At 45.9% G+C, this 20472-nt stretch overlaps 1 protein-coding gene across 2 annotated transcripts in view; it reads right to left on the bottom strand.

Annotated features, from left to right (window-relative positions):
* IFT43 (intraflagellar transport 43) overlaps positions 1–15080 on the bottom strand; it is a 63716-nt gene extending 48636 nt beyond the window's left edge. For both annotated transcript variants that reach the window (XM_041472098.1, XM_041472097.1), the window contains exons 1-2: positions 14993–15080; positions 14563–14652 (exon numbers count right to left, since the gene is read on the bottom strand). In XM_041472098.1, the coding sequence (XP_041328032.1) occupies positions 14563–14652; positions 14993–15046 (144 nt within the window). In that variant the 5' untranslated portion in view covers positions 15047–15080. The remainder of the gene's footprint in view (positions 1–14562; positions 14653–14992) is intronic.
* Positions 15081–20472: the final 5392 nt, after the last annotated feature.

The raw sequence follows: 20472 nt of genomic DNA, 5'->3' as shown, positions 1-20472 counted from the left end.
CCGCTGCTTAGAATAGGAGTATAGATGCCAAGTTCAGACACAGTGATCCATACCCAAACTCTTCCAGAGTTTGTTGGGATGAATCCCACCACTGCCACCACTGAAATCCAAAGGGGAAGATCATCTGGAGCTTAAAGACATCCCCTGCTATTTTCTTGCATTGTCTTGTGTGGCACTCTGCCACATGGCAAGAGAAAATGGGAATTCAGCTTGGGGCTTATGATGGGAATTTCCAAATGGGGCCATGAATTCCCACCATCTGGAAGCTGCCCGTTGCCATTTACAGTTTTGGGCTTGGTTCCCCCAGCCTGAGGCACTTGGTAGAGCACTGCCTTTACACTGGGCAGGCAAGGATAAAAGCAGATGCAAGGTGAACCCAGCTTACATAGCTCCCAGTTGATGGTGCCCAGTGAGGGAAGATGGACTACAGGGATCTGTGAATGGACCATCATGAGAAAGAATGATTGGGTAAAACATGTCCCAAAACAGAGAAAAAATGCTAACTGCAAAGGAATGGTGGGGACACAGGTGGCTTCCACAGCTTTTATTAAGGAAGTGAATGAGTGGGATGACTCCCAAGGACTTCTGACTTCAGAGAGGACCTTGCATGTGTGGTGGGGTCAATGCGGAGCAAAAGCTAAATTGCCTCTTGCCACAGATGAGGACAGTCGAGCTAACCCCTGATGGTAGGGGTCTCGCATGTTTATTTCTTGAAGTAGAAGCACTGTTTGTGAGTGTGGGAAATTAAGAGACCCTGCCAGGGGCAGCCTCTGCCTGCTGCAGGGAGGGGGTATGACCCTGCATAGCTCTCTGATAGGAGCAAAAATAGTCATCCTCCAAAAATAAACAGGGAGCAGGAATGAGGCAGGAGCTGCAGTCCCAAAATACCAACTTTCTTCAGCAAAGGGAGCACAGGAGGGCAGAGGGACAGGCAGGGAGCGTGAAACGCAGGAAACAGCCTCCTTATATGGGCTCATCCGTAGGGGACAGAGCTCAGTCGACTGGAATGACCATGTCACAGAATGTGAAGCCTTCAGGGGCCCAAGTGAATGGAGTTTTCTGATCTTTAAATGATTCCCCTAGATTCTTAAGATGCCAAACCAGAGAAGAGGCCACAGTGCCAAAAAAGGAGCATTTTGAATTCAGTTGATCTGGACACACCCAGAGCCCAGGAAAAAGTGGGAACACACACCACATATGGGCGTGCATGCCCACATAAACATCCTCATTCCCATTACATACACCCCTAATCAAAACCACGCTCCTTCCCACACAGATGCTTCCCATGCAAACAACCCCCTTTCCCCTTACACTACCCCTCTGATAGCCAGCAAACCTATTTCCGACACACAGCCTCACAACTCATCACAAAGGTGCACAGGAATACAAAAATGACACCAAAGAACCTGGGCCATAAGGCTGAGGGAAAATGCAGCATGTCCAGGGCACTTCAGTGCCCCTGCAATTTAATTTATTCATCATCAAAACTAGCCTTCAGATCAAAAATAACTCAAGTGGGGCACACCAGATCAGAGTGTGATGACAATGTCTGGCCCAGTCTTTGCATAAGGCATGACCCCAGGGCATCTAAGGGTTTGATTCCAATGTCTTGCCAATGTTATACTGTGTTCTCATTGATCATACACACCAGGCAACCCTGAATGTCTGTCAGATCCTGAAAAACACCTCACATACACCTACAGGTCTTTTATTCCTCTTGCAATAAATCAGGTAATTCTTTCTGAATTGCCTACAGGAGCACTAGCAACAGGAAAGGCAATGTTAACTGTCAGCTGAGGAGAAATAGCTTTTCTTTGTTAGCTGCCTGGAAAGTGCTGCAATAAGGTCACATGCCACATACACTTGTGTCAAGTAAATAAACTTACCTTCATATACTTTCACAGTTCCAAAATCTCAGTGTAATTTACAATTGAGAATGCAATGCCATGCTTTGCCATAATATGGTGACAGGTAGGGACTTTGCAGCTTCAAGCAAGAGCTTGAGACAGAAAGTGGGACAAATGTCAACCCCAGAGGGATCAGAACAAAAATAGAGTACACTGTTCTTCTGTAATGCAGCAAATGTGCTCTTAAACATACCTTTTTGGTGAAAAAGACTGGGGATTTAGATGATCAGAACTTGTTGGTACCTACTGTTAATACCTTAGGCAAGATTTGTATGTATATTCCCAAATATAAAGCTATACATCCAAACAGTTTGGTGTTCAAAACACTGAGATTCCACCAGCTCCTGACAAATGTTGTCTCTCAGCCCTTGCTGCTCAGTCTCTTTCACAGCATCAACTAATCACTTACTTGCTGGGATTTTCCTTTCCACTTCGGTTTCGTCCATTATTTATCTCCAGAAGATCTCCTCTACTTGAGTTTCTGCAGATTGTCCCTTTTCCAAGGAAAATTGCCATGGTCTGAATTTTTTGTTTCGTTGTTTGTGTTTGTTTTTTTCTGACAGAAATTTAGTTCACCACCTTTGTGAGGGCATTTTTCCAGTATTTCTCAGGCCACCTTCCTAACTTTGATACCATAACTTTGATAATACATCCATAATCAGTATTTTATCTCTCCCTTGGAAAAATGACTGGCCTGAATTCCATCTCTCCTGCATCAAAGTAGAAACTCTACCTTCTTCTTTATTGTTTTCCAGGCCCTTTCTTATCAGACAGATGCAGAATTCTAATCTGGCTTCCCCATTAAAGCAGAAATTTCCAGGCTACTTGTCAGATCACGTCTACAGTTCTGAAGGTGCCATTTGAATGCTGCTTCCCTCATGGAAGAAACTATCCTGTGTGTCTCTGAATCCTGAAGGTCCAGCAAAGTTTCTTTTAGGATCTACCACAACAGAGGCAGATTATGGGCATGTTAAGCCCCTCAGATTCTCAGGTGGGTCTGGAAATATGGATTAATTTACCTTCATCAACTTGACAACTCCTTTGAAACTCTGAGCACTCTGTGCAGGGATGTAGGGACTCAAATGACATTGAAAGCATGCAACAGAGGACATACAATTCTTCTATCGTGTCATATTTCTCCTAAAATACATAGAATCTATGTTTTTCCAAGATACAAACACTGCGAGATTTTACACAGTGTGTAGGTGTCTTGTTTTTATCCATTGACCAAGAAGTGGAAAGAAAGAAGTATGGGCAGTCTCAAGGATTCTCTTCTCCAGCAAGATGCTATAGGCTCCCTTGACTGAAGAAAAGCAAATCTCCACAACCAGGCCTGATGAATTAGTTTTGATTGCTGCCATTTAAAGAGCTATAAGTCAAACGGCCCCACTGCACCTAAACAGCCACATATAAAACAAACTATATTGACCTCAGAGCATGTATGATATCAAAAACACATCAATTCCAAGATCTATGCAAGTCTGGGCTTTTTGCAAAGAACAACCCATCTCTTCTGTCTCTCTTCATCATGTCCATAGACGGTTCAAATACTGCATCTGATTTTAATGAATACCCTCCAAGGACTTCTGCATGTCTTAAATACTCAGCAGAAAATACTGGATTTGCATTTCATCCACAAACTGTAATTCTTTTCACAGTCACTGGGATTCCTTTACTAGGGAAAATGTTATTGAAACAGAAGTTCTTGGGGGCCTTCAAATATTCTCTGCCATCTATCACAGGTAAAGGAGCAGTTAATATAGTTAACCAACTATTAATCAAGAATTGCTCTCCCAAAACAGTGGCCAGCTGTTTGTCAGCTGACATGCACCCCTGAGGAAAGCTGTCACGTTTGCAGGATTTGGCACCTTAACCTGTCTGAGAGTTACTGCTCTCCCCTGCAGGAAAACAGTGAATCAGCACACAACAATCTGATTCTCTAAACAAGGGGTCACCACGTAGAATCCTCTCACAACCCATAGTTATAGGGAAGTGCCCCTCCAGCCCTCTTAAGCATGAACATTTCTAAGTTTGCTACCACTTTATGCTACATATGGTCAGACATTTTCCCATCCACCTTCCCACCTCCTACAGTCCTTTTGTTGACTTGAGGTGGGTCCAGAAGCACTCAAAGTATGAAATAAATGTGTGGAAAAGGAAAAGCTTTTAATAAAATTATTTTCAATGAGATTGTCCCTAATCCACATCAAGGTAGACAAGCAGGCAGGATACTTCTATGAAAGGCTGGGAAACATGGCTGACTAGAAATACTATTTCAGAAGATGTCATCAAAAGGCAAGGAGATAAGCTCAGAAAGCTGAAAATAACTGCCCTGCCGGTCAGCCTGTCGGGGTGCACGGGAGAAAGGCTGCATAAGGCCTTGGGGAGCTCCAGGCCGTGCAGTGCTAGGGCTCACACTGGGGAAGTTGGCCTAATTAGGGAACAAAAGTTCAGCTGCATTTTTGAGATTCCTCTTGGAGAATCTGGCCAACTTCCAGATGAGAGGTCCCCAGGAACAGTCTGGGAGTCCAGCATTTCTACAAGCAACCAGAAGAGCTCTGGGAAAAAAAAAAAAAAATAAAGATGCAAACCCTGTAAAATGGAATCAGGTAAAAAACCCAGTGCTTCCTTGGATGTTGGATCCTTTCAGTGGAGGGTATTTACTAGAATAATGCAAGAATCAAAATACCTGACAGAAACTCTGGGACATGGAGGGACAAATGCAGCTTAGGCCAGGATGACCATGTAAACGCGAGGGCATTCGCAGTGTGCAATAGCTACGGGAAATTCTGCCTCAGAGAACTCTCCCAGGTTCTCAGAAATGCCAATTGCTTCAAGAGCTATCTACTGCCAGTTCACCCTACTCCCAAATGCATGCCTAAGAAAGCAAAACCCTGGCAACATGCCATATACAAAATGCAGCTACCCCTGCTGAAGGTTCCTCTACAAGCTGAAGATCACAGGGGAGAACAGGATGCTAGAGAAAAACATTGCAGTAAGACTGTACGATCTTTGGGAATAGGAAATTTTTCTTCCAGCCATACACCAATGCTCTCTAGATCTTATTGCAGTGCAAATTGTAGATACAGAAATGACTGTGACTACATTACAGTTATGACTTCCTAGGTCATGAACTCTCTAAACCAGAGTGGAAGGACAGTGCCCAAACCATTGTGATTATTTTTATGCAAATAAGGTTCCCTGATCAATACTCCGCTGAGTACAGCTGGTGCTGGGTTCCTCACTTGCATGTTTTAAAGTTTCAGGGAATGTAGGGGAAAGCACTTGGGGGGTGGCTGCTGCACAGATCCAGACCAGACCAGACAATGGAATGAGAGTTTAGAGCTGGGTGCCAACCACTATGCAAGGGTAAGAACTGGGTCAGGAAAATACCGCTCTGATTAAAGGCCCTGATCATATCAAGCCCCAGGCCATGTCTACACCACAGGTGCAGACACACCTGCAAGCAGGATCCACATGAGTCAGCTCAAGTCTGGAAATTGTCTTGTTTTAGGTACTTCTGGTAATGAAGCTAGTACCTCCCCAGGTAGAGAGCAGGTTCCTTCTCACCAGGGGATCTCCACATCATTCTGCACTGTATTTTAGAATGCAAATACACTCACTCAACCTCACCCAACTGGGTGACCTAGCAATTTAAGAACACAACTGGCTTTATATTTCAGGTACTTACATTCTTTTTATAGTTATTCTTCCAACAAACATTCAATGAAAACAATTGTTCATGGCATGTTGACTTAACCTAAAAAGCAATAGCCCATTTTTCCACCCAAATGTTTTAGAAGCACTGGCAACTAGAACTACAAAAGGACTTTGATGCCCCCTCTGGAAAGGTCAGATCTTCAAATCCTCTTTTCAGTTGTTGCCTTAAAGCATATTGCCATTCAAACACTGAGTGATACAGAGCCACAGAGGCCAGCATTCACCTGTACATGGGTCAGAAATCAGGTGCTGTCCCTATTTTTAGTCTGAGAAGGACCTTGACCCTACCTATGGCACGTCTACCAAAGCACAGCTAGAGGATGAGGTCCCAGCAGGACCCATAGGAACTGATGTCTTCCCACTCAAATGTTGTTGCCTTCAGTTAGAAAGTCTTTTCCTATGGTACCAAAATTCTTTTGGCTCCATTTGCAAAGCAGAGTGGCTTCAGGAGAAAGGACTGAGAGCCTTCTCAGACTCAGAACAGCTCATAGACTTGTCATGATATATAATATTCCCTATGGAGGTGGCAAACATTACTTGCTGCATCTTTCTCAGAGAAGGAAGATGACAATAAAATCAGTGTTTTCCAGCTTAGAAAGGAGATGGCCAGTTTAATCTCTGTGTCTAAAGCATGAGGTTCCAACACTGAAATGAACATCTGCTTACTCAGGAAATGGAGGTCCCTGAAGGCAAGAAAAAGCCCTGCTCTGCTTCTGGAGGCTAGAAAACACAGGATGGGGATCAGGCTCTCTCACTGGTAGTGCAAGGACATGCACTCCCAGAGCTCGCAGAATGGGGCCAGAGCTCCACAGAAGGACAGAGTTTCAGACACACTGCCATTCCCAGCCACTCTTTACCATCCCAGTAGATCCATCAGCCCACCCTGAGATTATCTACGTACTACGCAGGCACCCAGTGCAGGATATGGATTTTATTATGAGGATAAGGCATCTAAATCCCCCTGTGGGTCTATTCAGGGAATACCCACAGTGCTTCTGCATAAAGCTCTAGCTTTCCTTTCAGATAGAGACAAAAGAAAACTAGTGGAAGGACTTCTCCAAGGTCCCAAAGCAAATCTATGGCAAAGCCACAAAAAGAACCCAGCAAAATCTTGGCTCACAACCACATTCATACTCCTGCTTATTCTGCCTCTGCAAATTAACTGAAATATTAGGATACACCCTTTATTATACCATTGATTAGCCTTACAGCCTTTGGCTAAATATCCCAGGCAGTCTTGGAAGGTGCAGCCAAATGAGTGATTCAACTGGCAAAAATTCAGATGCAAGATGAGTGGTTTGCCAAAGGATGCAAAACAAGTTTCAGAGCAGGCAGATGGCTGGAGGGCAGGACTTCAGCAGGTACATTCACATCAACAACCCTGATGAGGTTGTTTGTTAGTATTCAAGCAGCTACAAAGTTATCTTCAGCACAGCAAGAGGAAAGGGACCAAATCCAGGAAGAGTTCATATTGTAACACTCAGCAAAGCCCAAAGGGAGTTCAGAGAAGGGTTATATGAGCCATCCGGGGAATGAAGAGGCCAGCTTCGGACAAATGATTCAAGAAGCCAAGTATTTCAGATCGGCCAGGCAATGACTAAGGGAGAGATATATTGCAACAAGATTTGAATCACACTTTATAACATCAAGTTCCACTAACAGTTGATTTGGAGGAGACTTATCATACAATTAACAGAAGTTTGTAAGCATACTGTAGTATAAGTTACAAGCAGCTTACTGATCAGTCAGATTTCTGAACGCTCAGTTAAGCATTTTATACCATTTACAGACTTTTCCAAATGGAAAAATACTATAAAGTGTGACTGTCATGCTTAAGAGCACAAGCCTGCAAAAAGGACGCAGGAATTATCCAAACAAAACGGTTTTCAAAGCAGGGCCCCCTCATACTAAGTAAAATCTCCTTGCCAGGCACCATTGCATAACATCCCTGAAGCAACAATTGCTCATGTGGAAGAGTCACATCAGTAAAGTTATTTTAATGAAATTTAGCAGCCAGAAGCAAGAAGGCGCCTGTGGCATGTGACCAGTCAGCACTCGACAGCAGACCTTGGGAATCAATGATTTAGGGCACTGTATGGAGGTGGAATTAGTTTCAGTGAAATGACTGTAAGGACTGGTTCCAGCGAGGCGGGGGGGGTGGGAAGATTAGATCAATTATCAGTAAAAATTTCTATTAGACAACCAGTCCCCAAAACTATACCCATCACTGGGAGGTCTCTTTGCCTGATAAATGGAAAAGTGCTCTGGGCATAGTCCTGAACCATCCATCACTGCCAAATAAACCCAGTGGATCTTTTTTACAATATCATCTCTTGCACTACCAAGAGAAAACTGAGCTAATCTGAACAGTCTTGACTCCTTGTGATGAGCATACCCTTCTGAGGCCAGAATTAATGAGATGGGTGATATGGTTTCTTTTCTGGGCTTTAAATTTCACAGATGAATCTACTGTACTACCAGTACTGGAGTGGTCCTTCAGCAGAAGGAATTAAGAGCACAGGAGATGGTGTTTTAATTATCTAAGAGAGAGCAACTCTAGGCAGGAGAATTGGGCAACACCAATTCCATGGTTAGGAAGAGTGCAAGGCAATTAGCCCAAAGACTTCAACAGAAACAGGTAGAACTTCTCAGGTTGTTCTGAATGGCATCATCCTGGCTTCTAATGCTAAATTAATGCTAAGGCATATTTAGCTTTGGTGCAGGATAAGAAAGGATATGTGTGTTCCTTCTCTGTGTGTAACAGGAGCCTGGTAAGAAGCACTGTGACATTATTATTGATTCTGGCATTCAGTGCTGGTGCAATCAAAAGAAAAGACTCATAGAAAATCCAAAGGCACATGTCCTTATTACTACTGCCTGGCCTTCTCCTCTTGGGCACCAGCAAGACTTCATCATCCCTAAAGATAAATTTTCATGTCATAAAAGCAAACTAACCATACTGGACAGCAATCTAGGTTAAGTCGGGTTTTGTAGTCTATTAGCTAGTTGCTGTCCTTACTTTTAGATGAAAATAGAGCATCTTTTCAGTGGCCACGTATACATCTGTGACCTCAAAACAAGATGCAGCAGCTGATAAGAGCAGCTGTTTCAAAGATAATTAAAAATCTGTCAGCAACAGAAACAGAGGATGCAGGAAAGGCACTGCATCAAAAGCAAACTTTATATTGTTCTCCACTACTAGAGTACCCGCTTAAGGTAGTCTCCAGACACATAATAGGTAAATCCTACTAGCCCCCTTCAGAGGAGCCAGCATCGACCTAGAAAGCCTCGAGTCTTACATGGTCAACCTTTTCCTGATAGTCTTCATCCTTGAAAGGTCAGGAGGGAAAAAGAGAGAAAGAAATTAAAAGGAAGCACTATTGAAGCCTGCACAAAACAGCTTGAAGATTGACATTTATGACTGTCCTGCAGCACATGCTTTGCAACCTTATTCACTTGAACAAAGCACAAAGTTGATCCCACCATTATAACACTTTATATCCAGTCATTTATGCAGATGCCAACTGTGATACTTAAAGAATAAAAAACAAACAAACAAAAAACCCAAAAAACAAAACCCAAACGTGAGCAAGAAGAGAACAGACTCAGTTCATTCTCCCTATAGCATGATAAAACTCAAATTATTCAGGTGTGTAGAATCCTAGAAAGATTCATATGGAGAGCCACTGCAGCCATGCCAGAGATCAGAACTGATGCTGGACCAGTCATATTGGGGGTTACACACTGTAGCAGGCTACAGCCCTTTTTTCAGAAGCTACTGTTTCTCAAGGCAACCTCAGATTCTCCCCTGAGAGCACAAGCCTTAGCAGTTAGTGTAAGACAGGCACAGCTGCCATCAGTGTTAGCTTCAGCAGATGATCTTTAGCTAACACTATAAGGGAGCAGCTTGGTTGTGGGGTAGATAAGTAACTCAAGAAAATCAGCCTGTTAATCACTGTGAAAGTTGCAAACTGGTTGAGAACCTTTTAGATGAGCAGACTGTCAGCACCAGCAGCTGCAACAACCAGTGCTGTTAGGCACCAAATGCAAAGAGGTAATTAGGAACCCAATAATCTCCATGCTATTCTAGAAATCACAGTGTTCAGAACCACTTGGAGGAGAATTCAGAGTATCCTGATTGTCCTAGGACCCTACACCAGGAGTATGCATAGGATGGCTGGAAGCACTCCATTAATCCACCTGACTTTTCTTCTGGATTAAATCATCTCTCCTGTGATTATAAACTGCATATACCTCTCATGGAAGTGGTCTGGTATCTGAGTTCATTTTGTATCTTCGCTGTCATCTGGTCTTATGATCTTACTACAATAATAGCAGAGTGGGGCTGCATGCAGGTTAGAGCAGCTGGGGTACAAAAGTGTCCTTACCAATGAGCAGCACAAATGATATCAGATTTGCCCAACTGGTAAAAATCTGTTGGAAGGATGTATCTGTCAGCCAGGGGCCTGCTTCTTCCCACAGCCAAAAGCAGAAAGGCTTCTGTGGGGTCCACGTAACCTAAGCTTCTCTGGATGTACAGAGCCCAAGTGGCACAAGACTTGCAATAGCATGGAAGAAAATCCAGGTGGGCAACACATATTGGAAAAGTATTTAAAGAACCACTTCTTGGAGCAATCTTTCACGTGGGTTCCACCCTCAGCAATTCTTATTTTACAGCAAGAAATGCTTTTTAACTACCACCCAAGGACCACAACTACATAAGCAAGCTTACAAATACCAGCTAGGACAAGAGAAGAACATATTTTCAGAAGAGAAAGCACAGAGCCTATCCCCAGGCTGTGGTGAAATGTGGCAGAGAGAACCAGCAGGGAACTTGATTTTGGGCAAAGCCTGATATAAAATCATTCTGTCCTACCTGTGTGGAAGTATTTTCAAAATAGGGAAAACCTTCATCCTTTAGGCTGACCACTGCCTAGTAAAGCAGTCTCCATTCAAAGGATTGACAGAGTGCTGCCAGAGATATGCTGGCAAAATCATACTGAGACTGCAAGAGGCAGAAACCAGGGAACTCTTGAAAAAGGTCCCAAGAGAATCACATCACTGTAGGATGAAGAGAAAATAGACCATGGAAGTAGGATAACATTAAAATATTTTTGCATACAGATTTCTTACAGGACAGCAAATAGTCCACTCTTGAGAGAAGAAACAGGAGAGAAAAAATCTGCTGATACTTTTTTTTTAAAGGCTTTTCCACTCATCTTTCCAAATCAATCTCATCAAGAGCTCCAAACCTGGCCAAACAACTTCTTCTGATGGATGTCATCAAGCCAGCATTCAGACTGTTGGGTGCAGTGATGTTAGAGCCAGGAAAAAGGTTTGACTTTTATTCTGTAAAAGTGTCTAGAAGTCCTGTTGGGATGGGATAGCAAAGATCTTCAACAGATCTCATTGTATGAGCTGTCCCTCTCATTATACAAATAACACAACTAGCTTGAGTTTCTCCCATCCTGTCAGAAACTTGATAGCATCAAGATGAGTAAATGTACCACATCAAGCCAGGGGATGGGAAAGGCCTCCCAATGGAAAAAGAGATACATTACCCCTCTGAAATGAATGTTTGAAATGTGGAGTTCTGGCATGCAGCAAGCAGATTTATCTCTAGGAATTCCCACTTACAGCATATTCCCCTGGGTGCCCAAGAAGTGCCTGCTGAATTGCCAAGGAGCTCTGAAGGCAGGAACGCACACAGCCTTTGCTGCAGGAGGGTGCCAACTGCACCAATTACAGCAAATAATCATGTTAGATCTTGCCTGGTGAAATAACACATAGCTGCAGTGTAGTTTGTTAGTACTTGTACTTCTGAAAAGGCAGGAATGCTCTGCATGTCACATGGGCAGAGTGTGAGCTTTGTGACCTTCCATGAGCCCCTTGAGGAGGTCTACGTTTAAAGATAATGCAGGTACTTCCACACAGAATGGGAATTATGAAGTAGATATTTGGGCAGAGGAATTACAGATTTGCTGCTGCAGTTAAGAATATTTTTGTGGGAGATACATACACACAACAGGCACTGAAAAAATACTAAGATATCATAGTGTTTTCATAGAGCTTGGGGGAAGTAGATTAGGCTACAAGGCACAAGACATTGCAACTATGCCCTGGGGAAGGGGGTTTTAACACACGTTTGTTGAATAGAGCAACAACAAAGACACAGTTTGGAGTGTCTTTTGGAAGAGAGAGCCCAGGCCAAGCAAAGATCAGCAGTAACCTGATAAGATCTATGCTCCAAGTCAGATGATTTGCCTATTGACTTCAAAACAAAGATCTTTTTAATTACAGTAATTGTCCGCCCTCTAAGTGAATTTCCTTGTAATAAGCCCAGATGTTGAAACATGGACAGACAGGTACCTTTTGCTTCCTTCAAGCAAGCTGCTCTGACTGGAAAACACTTCCTGGATGCTTCTCAGTGTTATGAAAAGACCCAAACAATAGCACAAATGGTATGTTCATAGCAGAAATTTGAGATGGGTGGAAACTGAGTGTATTGGCATGGAATTAAAAAAAAAAAATTCAAAAAGAGTCAAGGTGAATGAAACCAGTTTTAAAACTCTGAGGAACCTCTGAAGGCAAAATCACTAACCTGAATGTGAAATTGCATATGAGGGTGTGAATGTGGCAAAGGTTTACGACAAACCCTTTTGCCTTCAAAATCAGTAATAAGAATAAAACCTTCTATGCTGTAATTAATTACATGGCGCCTAATCCACTACTGCTAGTTCCAGAAAAACAACCCAAAAGGACTGGGTTTTTCTTAATCTTGCATTTCTTTTGGGAAGATTTCTTATAAAGGTTTCAAGAGGACTAGATGGCTGAAGGAGATATCCATTGTAACCCCACAATTTAACAGCAAGCTAAGGCCAAGCTTCCAGAAAAGTAAAAGGCGATTGCCAGTCTAGGGTGAAGGAAAAAACATTAGTTCTGTTAAATACTCACTTTGGTAACAAATATGGTCACGTATAAAAAGCTTCCAATTTTGGAGCAAAGGAAAAGTCTGAGGATTATTTACAGTGGATTTTGTCTTTCTTCCAGTACCTTCAAGGTTCTCAATTAATATAAACATTTAGCAACAAAGACCTGTCTGAAGGGAGACTATTGACACAAACTATTCTTCCTGGTGGTTAAGATCCAGTACTAACATATTGGAATGTTGTAAGGCACGGAAGTCCTCACCCTTCTGCTGCTGAAAAGCTCACTGCTCTCAAACAGAACACTGTAACTATTTCTTAGTCTTCTTCAGGACTGGCTCAAGTCCTGGAGCCCCTATGAACTCTTCCCAGCTATTGAAATGGTTGTGATGCGAGCAGTAAGCACAAGCAAACTGCACTAAGTTACAGTCCATCAGCTGTACCTCTGCATAACGCCCTGGTCTCTTTCAAACCAGAGAAACAGACCATGAACTAGGATGGGCAGTTCCAGCAAGAGAACAATCTGACAGTGAGCCACCCTAATGTGGAGGCCAGCTAATGATTACACCCCCTTGAACCACCAGCTGGTTTCCCTAAGACTTTCTTTACCTATGAGGTCAACAGTTACTTCTATTTCTTAAATTGCATCTTCTGCACATTCCCTCACAGAATTCATCCTGAATGCCTACAGCATATCCAAGAGGAGAATCCCTAGGTGGAAGATGATTCTCCATTATGCATATCAAAAGAAAAGAGCATACTTTCTCCAGAAAAAAAGTCTGCTCTATGAGGTGTTATTGTAAGCTAAGCTGCAATAGTGGTATTTTCAACAGTATCACAGGGTCTCAAAGGAAAAATCCACCCACAACCATTTTGGCACAGATGTCTGGGACACAGCTACTCAGTGTAATAGGAAAGTTTTGTCACTGCACAGGGAATCAGGGAGTAGGCACTCCAAGACAGAAGGTCGTAGGGCTGTGAGCAGAGTAGCCAGAGGCAGAGTTGGTGTGAGGGTGGCCAGCAGGGCAAAATGGTTTCCAGTTTAAAGAAGCCAAGAATATGGTATGCTGGAGACCATTGACTGACATTGCAAAACAGTAAGCATCACTTCATTTAAACAAATATCACTGCCAACAACGTGGAAGTCAGATGACATTTTTGTCCATCTGGTATTTTGCTCAGGGAGCAAAACTGGTATGTCATTTCTTGAGAGCTGTTCCTTCTAGCAGGAGGTGTCTGTGGAGGAGCCATGCTAACATCCAACAGAAAGCTTCCAGGAAGAATTTCAGCATTCTGCAACACTAAGCAAAAAAATGAATTGAAACAGTTCAGATCTATTTCTGGATACTTGAGGATGTTGCCTCACTCTCCTGAGAAAGAGGGGTTCCTGACCCCCTTCTACCATTTGAAGATGTACTAATAGAACAGCCTCTGAACCAAAGTTTTCCTCCAAAGACAAGTGGGAGCTGAGTTTGCACATTATTACCCACAAGGAAAAGTCTCATATGCTGCAAAGCTGGCTCCTAGCACGACCTTTGTAGCCGTGCACAGAGAAAATGAAAAAGAGCATCACTACGCAAACTTGACAGAGACCATGTCAGATGTACTCTGGCTCTAGCAAAGCAAAGCACAAAAGTAAGGCATCTGTTTATCTGCCTTGCTACTGTAGATGGTGGCAAAACTGGTCACAAAATTATGTGCCTGCTCATATTTTAAATCTAGAAATTAAAATATCGGGAAGATATGCATGCACAGAAGGGAGAGACCCCAAGTCCTGTATGATACTACTCTCCATACTTGACATGTAAGAAACCATAGCCCTAGATAGGACCCTGTGTGGAAACTATTATACAAAGGGCAACACCAGAAAGGGACAGGGCAGTCACATGAGTCCCATTTCTAAGGACAACACTCAAAGGGCAAAGCACACCATGCAGGAAGGAATCTCAGAAGAAATTAATAATTCTCCACTGGAGACAACAGACAAGCCCTCCTGACAGGACACCCACCTCTCCGAGAGAAGCAGACGGGGAATTCTTCCTGCTGAGTTTTTCACCTGCAAAGAGGTCTTGGCGGGCTCGACGGCCCATCTTTAGTACCTGTAGTGCAGGGGGAAGCACGAAGGAGCAGAGGACACACAGTTACTCACAAGAGCCGTTTCACCGCAGGGAGCAGAAGGCAAGGCACGGCCCTGCGGCCGCGCCCCGCCCCGCGGCGAGGTGCGGTGCCCTCACAGCGCGCAGCCTCCGCTCGCCGCAGGTGTGAGCCCCGAGCCGCCTCCCGGCCCGCCCAGCCGCGCTGCTCGGCCCGGCTCGGCCCTGTCCGGTCCTTCCCTGCCCCAGGGCAGCCGTGCAGCCGACCCCCCGCCCCCTCCGGGCGGCGACCGGACCGCGGTCCAAGGCCCCGGAGCCCCCGCTCGGCAAGGCTGGGCCCGCTCACCCCGGCGACGCCGCCTCTCCGCGGCGCCTCCGCTCGCTCCGGCTCAGTCTCCATCCGCCGCCGCGGCCGCCGGTGCTTCCGGCGGACAGCCCGCCCCGCCGCCCCGGCAACCGCGGGCACGGCCCCGCCGGGCTCGGCCGGCAGCCCCGCACCGCCCGGCCACCCGCCCCCGCGGGCTAGGCCGAGTGCACGGCGCCTGGCAGCCACAGAAACATCCACCCCCGCAGCAGCCTTAAAACCTTGGCCTGACTGAGGGGGACACCGGTGCTGCAGCACCTCATGCGGGTTCTCAGCCCTTTCTAATTGCACTTGCGGTGTGGCAGGCCGGGAACAGTGTGACGCTCTGCCTTCTCCAGCTTTTTGCCGAAGACACTTTTAAAGTTCCCACTAAGGCAGATAAATCCTAGCCTTACACATCTGTCTCCTGATAGAGGCTTTTGCCAAAGTCTCCTGATGGTTTCTGATGCTCTTCCCAATTCTCCCTGGCTCTCCAACACAGCTTTCCAGATGCGGCAGCCGGTCCCCAGAGCCCACGGTGGAGGCGGTGCCAAGGATCAAATGTAAGCACAACGATCATTACACACATGGCTTCTCAGCCGTGAGTTGTGCAGAGATTTCCACTGAGCTGTATAAAACGACCCCAGTCTGTTTCTTGGCTGAACAGATGTACAGATTAATTGTAAATAAATCTGGTTTTAGCTCCACATGTTTAACAAACATTCTGTTTTCCAGTACTTTGTCCCTTTGCCTATATTTTTTTCTGCTATCTCACATTCCTCACAATTTTCACCCATCCTCATTAGTCTAAATAATTTCTTCTTCTGCTACAATAGAGAACTGTACCACACCACAAACTACGCTGTTAACACTTTGCCATGATGAAAATTGACTCCGTAAGTAAACTTTTAAGCCTCCCAGGAACACCTTTTACTAAAGGCACTAGATTTCACTCTATACCTGCTTAGCTTTTGTAGAAGCTCGTGGTTTGGCTGAGGAACTTTAAGTCATCTAAATAAATTGTATCAAATAATTCTTTTTTCCATTCGGACATGTTGAAGTAGTTGTGCTGTGATGATCTAAGGATTAAGTGAAATAAGATTTGTGGGCAGAGGCAATAACTTTTTATTAGACCAACTGATATAGCTGGAAAAGAAAACATAAGGGTTTCTGTGCCTGAAAGCTTGTGTGTTTTTTCCAGCTGTATCAATTGGCCTAATAAAAGATATTATCTCCCTTTACAAATCTTGACATGTTCAAGGAATTCAGTAAGTGAGATGTGATTTTCCTTTTTTGAAGCCAGGCTCACTGGGCTTTATGAAATTATGATCTTCCATATACTTTGTTCTTCTCTTTTAATTACAGATTCAAGCATTCATGAGCTAGAGAGGGCAGTTTGCACCTAGCCCCATGCTTCGCCACCAGGGCCATGGGAATATCACCCTGCATTTCTCAATTCTCCCCAGCTCCTCCAAACAGCTGCTGCAACAACACAGCTACACAGATGCCAGGAGACAGAGGGGACTGTAGCTGTGGGGTTACAATACACTCACAGCTGACCTTCTGATCCGAAAAAGAGCATCCCAAGAGGAGCATGATAGCATCCAGGGCAATGTCTGCTAAAACAGGAAGGCATCCCTGAGGCAGGAATCCTTGGGTAGGAGTACATTGCCAGCTGTACTCCCACAAAGGTAGCTGGCAGGGTGATCTCCCAGAGCCAGGGCAGAGCCTACAGGGTGTCATCCTGGACAGACAGATCATGAAGCAGCATGACCAGCGCATTCACTTGTTTGGAACTGCCCTCCCCCTCCAAGCTTCTCCTCACAATTCCCCTGGGTCCCCATCCCAGACAGTATACCTGTACTTCTCATTTTCCCCCAAGATACTCTGTGCTGCTTGCTGCCTACCCCAGGGAGAGAAGTCTCAGGCCAGTTGAGGGAGGGTGAAAAAAAACATGTAAAGACTTGGGAAACTGAGCCTTGCCTCAGAATTTTGACTCCTGACTTCAGAGATTCTCAATGAGAGAGAAGAGCAGATGTGCAGAAAGAACAAAACCTAAAATCTGTCCTACCTCTAGTCCCTCTGGATTCTACTTATTGGAATGGGGCTTGTCACCTACCCCTGAAAGTTTTGCCTGCTTGGAGAGGGCAACAGGACGAAGAGAGTTTTCATCCATCATTTCATGTTGTGGCCAAAGTGGATTTTGCTTGCCTTTAGTGTTGGGGTTACATTTTCTGAACAGTTTAATTCTCCTCTGTTTTGCTGGTGACACCACAGGCAGCATTTGACCCTGGGCCTACATCGGCTCCACTTAACCAGCTGAGAAGGAGCCAGGTGCCAGGACAAATGTCTAGTGCTGCTGTGGTTGTCCAAAGTTGTTTTCAGTGCTTGCTTTCTGTCCAGTTCAGGTCTGTGGTGCCAGGGTTTGTCTTTTCCAGTGTACAGTTTCAGGTGTATTCTCAGCTCTCAGTCTGCCTTACTTGTTTGGTTCTGCCCTCTCTGTAAATCACACTGCTGCCACCCCTCCAAGCTGAACAGCAAGTAAGAACTATGCAAGCATTCCTTTCATGGACAAGTTCTCACATCTAAACATGGACTCTCTCCATCTGGTTTCAACACAAACCTGATCACACAGAATAGGACTAACAGAGTCCCCCACTAATGCTGTTTACTGCTGATTTCTCCTTGACTGGCAGACGTATGAATAGAGCTTGTGTCTGGTCCTCCTATCCATGAGAAAGTCTGGGAAAGCAATCACACTTGAACCCTCCCATATGCTTCTGGTCCTAGACCCCCCTTTAAAGCAAGGGCACACACATGCAGTTAGAGCTACAGCTATGGTGGAAAGGCCACATGGTTGCACAATGACCACCTTATTCAGAGTGGCCAAAAGTTTTCTAAAGCAGGTCTTTAACAGCAGTAGGATTTATAGGATGCAGGGCAATTCCAGTAGTAACAAGTGACACAGCACGGTGCTTTCTTCCTCACCCAATCTTCACATCAGGCAGCCAGCCAGACTCCCGATTTTGATATGGACCAATTCATTAAAACATTAAGCTTCCACTGGGAAGAAAAGCACTCAGCAAAGATTGCTGCTGTATCCTGCTCCACACTAGCAGCATGCTGGCAGCTCCAAGCTTCTCAGTTTAATTTTTCTGCAGGTTTTTTTTCCGCCACGCACCTCCCAGTCTCTAAGGGGTTTTGGAGGAGGGAAACAATTGCAAATATTTTTATTTCTGTAGGCTCCAGAACGAAATCCCCTAACAACTGCAAAGCTTCAAGCAAGACATCCCTCCCTCTGGAAGGTGGAAGGGGCTTTGACAGGCAGCAAAGGCCCACACATTTGCCTGTCTTGATTGCCATGAGAACAGATGCTATTTGCGTTACATCAGCCCAGCTCAGACTGTCAAACCCCAGCCAGAGTTGCCAAGTGTGAAATATTTCCTATGATACATGTTCAGTAGCCCTGTCAGGCTCTCCCTCAGCCTAACTGGATTCCAGCATGTACAAGATGTGCAACCTGTTAATGACTGCTGCTCACAGCCACCAGCATTGCTTCCAGTGCATGTCAGACCATGGGGCTTCCCCACCTCTTTTCAACCCACAGACCAACACTTGGAGCAGAAAGTGAGTGGCCCAATACTGGAACCAGCAGGACACCTACATCCTTCTCCTACATTACTTCCAAGCAGTAAGCTCCTACTGTCAGCTTGTAACAGAAAAGTCTGATCTCAGCCATTAGCAACATAACCTTGCATTTTGTACTGTTGTATTTCATCCCATTTCTCCTGTATTAGCCTTCAAAATTGCCTACCTCCTCGTATAGGATATCCCAGTCCTCCCCTGTATCGACAATGCCTCCAGTTTTGGATAAGCAGCCAATTTTATTAGCAAATCCATTTTGGCATGCCAAGATCATTAATAAAACCTGGGCCCAGGACCAGCCTCTGGGAAACTCTCGTAATTTCTTATAATTTCTGTACTTATCTCCATCTTAACTAATAACTCACCATGCGGCACTGTAGCAAATGGATTACTGGAGTCCAAAGCAATCAGTTTGACTACATTTAGTGTGACCTCCAACCTGGCAGCAGGGTAGAGGAGATCTTAGTGTGGAAAAGCATCCAAAATTCATTTCAGAAGTGCCTGGGGAGCTCTAGAAACATCCATCACAACCTACCCAATATTCCATGGATGCTTAATGTCAACAGTCAGAATTTGCATTTTACTTCACGTCAAAATTTGCTTGACATCATCTTGAAGCTACTAGGTCTTGTTACATCTTTGTCACTCCATCAAAGAACTCTTAATTCCTCTTCCCCAAGCAAAGCAAACAGTGAGCAGCTCACCCTTACATCTCCTCAGAGCTACACAAAATGGCTCACAGGGCATCCAGCACCCCCAGCTGCCCCGTGGATTTCCTGTTCCACACTCCATGTCCTGGGTGAGCTGCTAGCTGCCGTCCTCTGAGCTTGCAGTGCTCTCCCAGCCCAAGGCCCCCGAACGTGCAGGTAAGGGAAGGCTCCCTGCAGCTATGCCCAGTGTTTCCAGATGCCTCCAGCTGCACTGTTGCCTGCTGTTGCTGGACACCACCGCTCCAAGGGGCCACATGCCACCGGGGCCCCACCTCTCCCAGAGCACAAAGATCTTGCTTTATGCAAGAGGACTTGCTCCCACAGAGAGTTCTGCCCACATCCCACTTTGCTCACAGCCTCGCAGGAGCTGTCCCTGCCCCACTTTTCCAACGCGCCGCCAATCCTGGGACTGGCTAGCTCCTTCGGCAGCGCTGCCAGCGCTGCGAGCGGCTGCCATGGGTCGGGAAGGCACAAAGCCGCTGGCTCAGGGGCTGCCCCTCTGCTGGCTCCCGGAGAAGGGCTGCGTGCTGGGAGCAGGGTCCAGGTGATGCCAAGAGAAGAGCTCTCGCTGGTCTCCGGGGCAGCAGGCACGGGCCCAGCCCGCGGCACTGAGGCCGGTGCGGCCGCAGTGAGGGCACGCCCCGGGACAGAGACCCGAATGGGCCCGGGTTACGAATTACAACCCCATGCACGGCCGGTGCTTTGTCTCCCGCCTGTGGTCCTGGCCCGCTCCGAGGGCAGCGGATGCCCGACGCAGCCCCTTCACCGCAGCGAGGACTGCCGTGACCGGGCACACCCCGGAGCTCTGGTTGCCACCTGCTTTCAGGGCCGAGGGGCATCGCCCTGACCCTGCCGCCACCGTGCTTCGGCCCGCGGGGCCGCCAGTCCCGCCGCAGCCCCCCGTCCGCAGCGCGGCTGCTGAACCCCCACGCTCGGCCCCTCCCTCCCTCCCTCCCTCGGAAAGAAACCACATCAGGAAAGTATTCGGGGTATTTTTAGCGGCTTTTAATGCGATTTTGCAGCTGGAAGCGGGAGGGGCCTCCCCGCGCCGCCCGGACCACCGCGAAGGGCCCGCCCGCCGCCGCGCGCGTGCCGCCAGCAGGGGGAGCCCGCGCGCCGCCGCCGGGG

This window comes from Pyrgilauda ruficollis, unplaced genomic scaffold, assembly GCF_017590135.1.
Source record: "Pyrgilauda ruficollis isolate IOZ18807 unplaced genomic scaffold, ASM1759013v1 scaffold28, whole genome shotgun sequence".
NCBI lineage: Eukaryota > Metazoa > Chordata > Aves > Passeriformes > Passeridae > Pyrgilauda > Pyrgilauda ruficollis.
The sequence above is the reverse complement of the archived record's forward strand: the minus strand, read 5'-3'. Positions and strand labels throughout refer to the sequence as shown.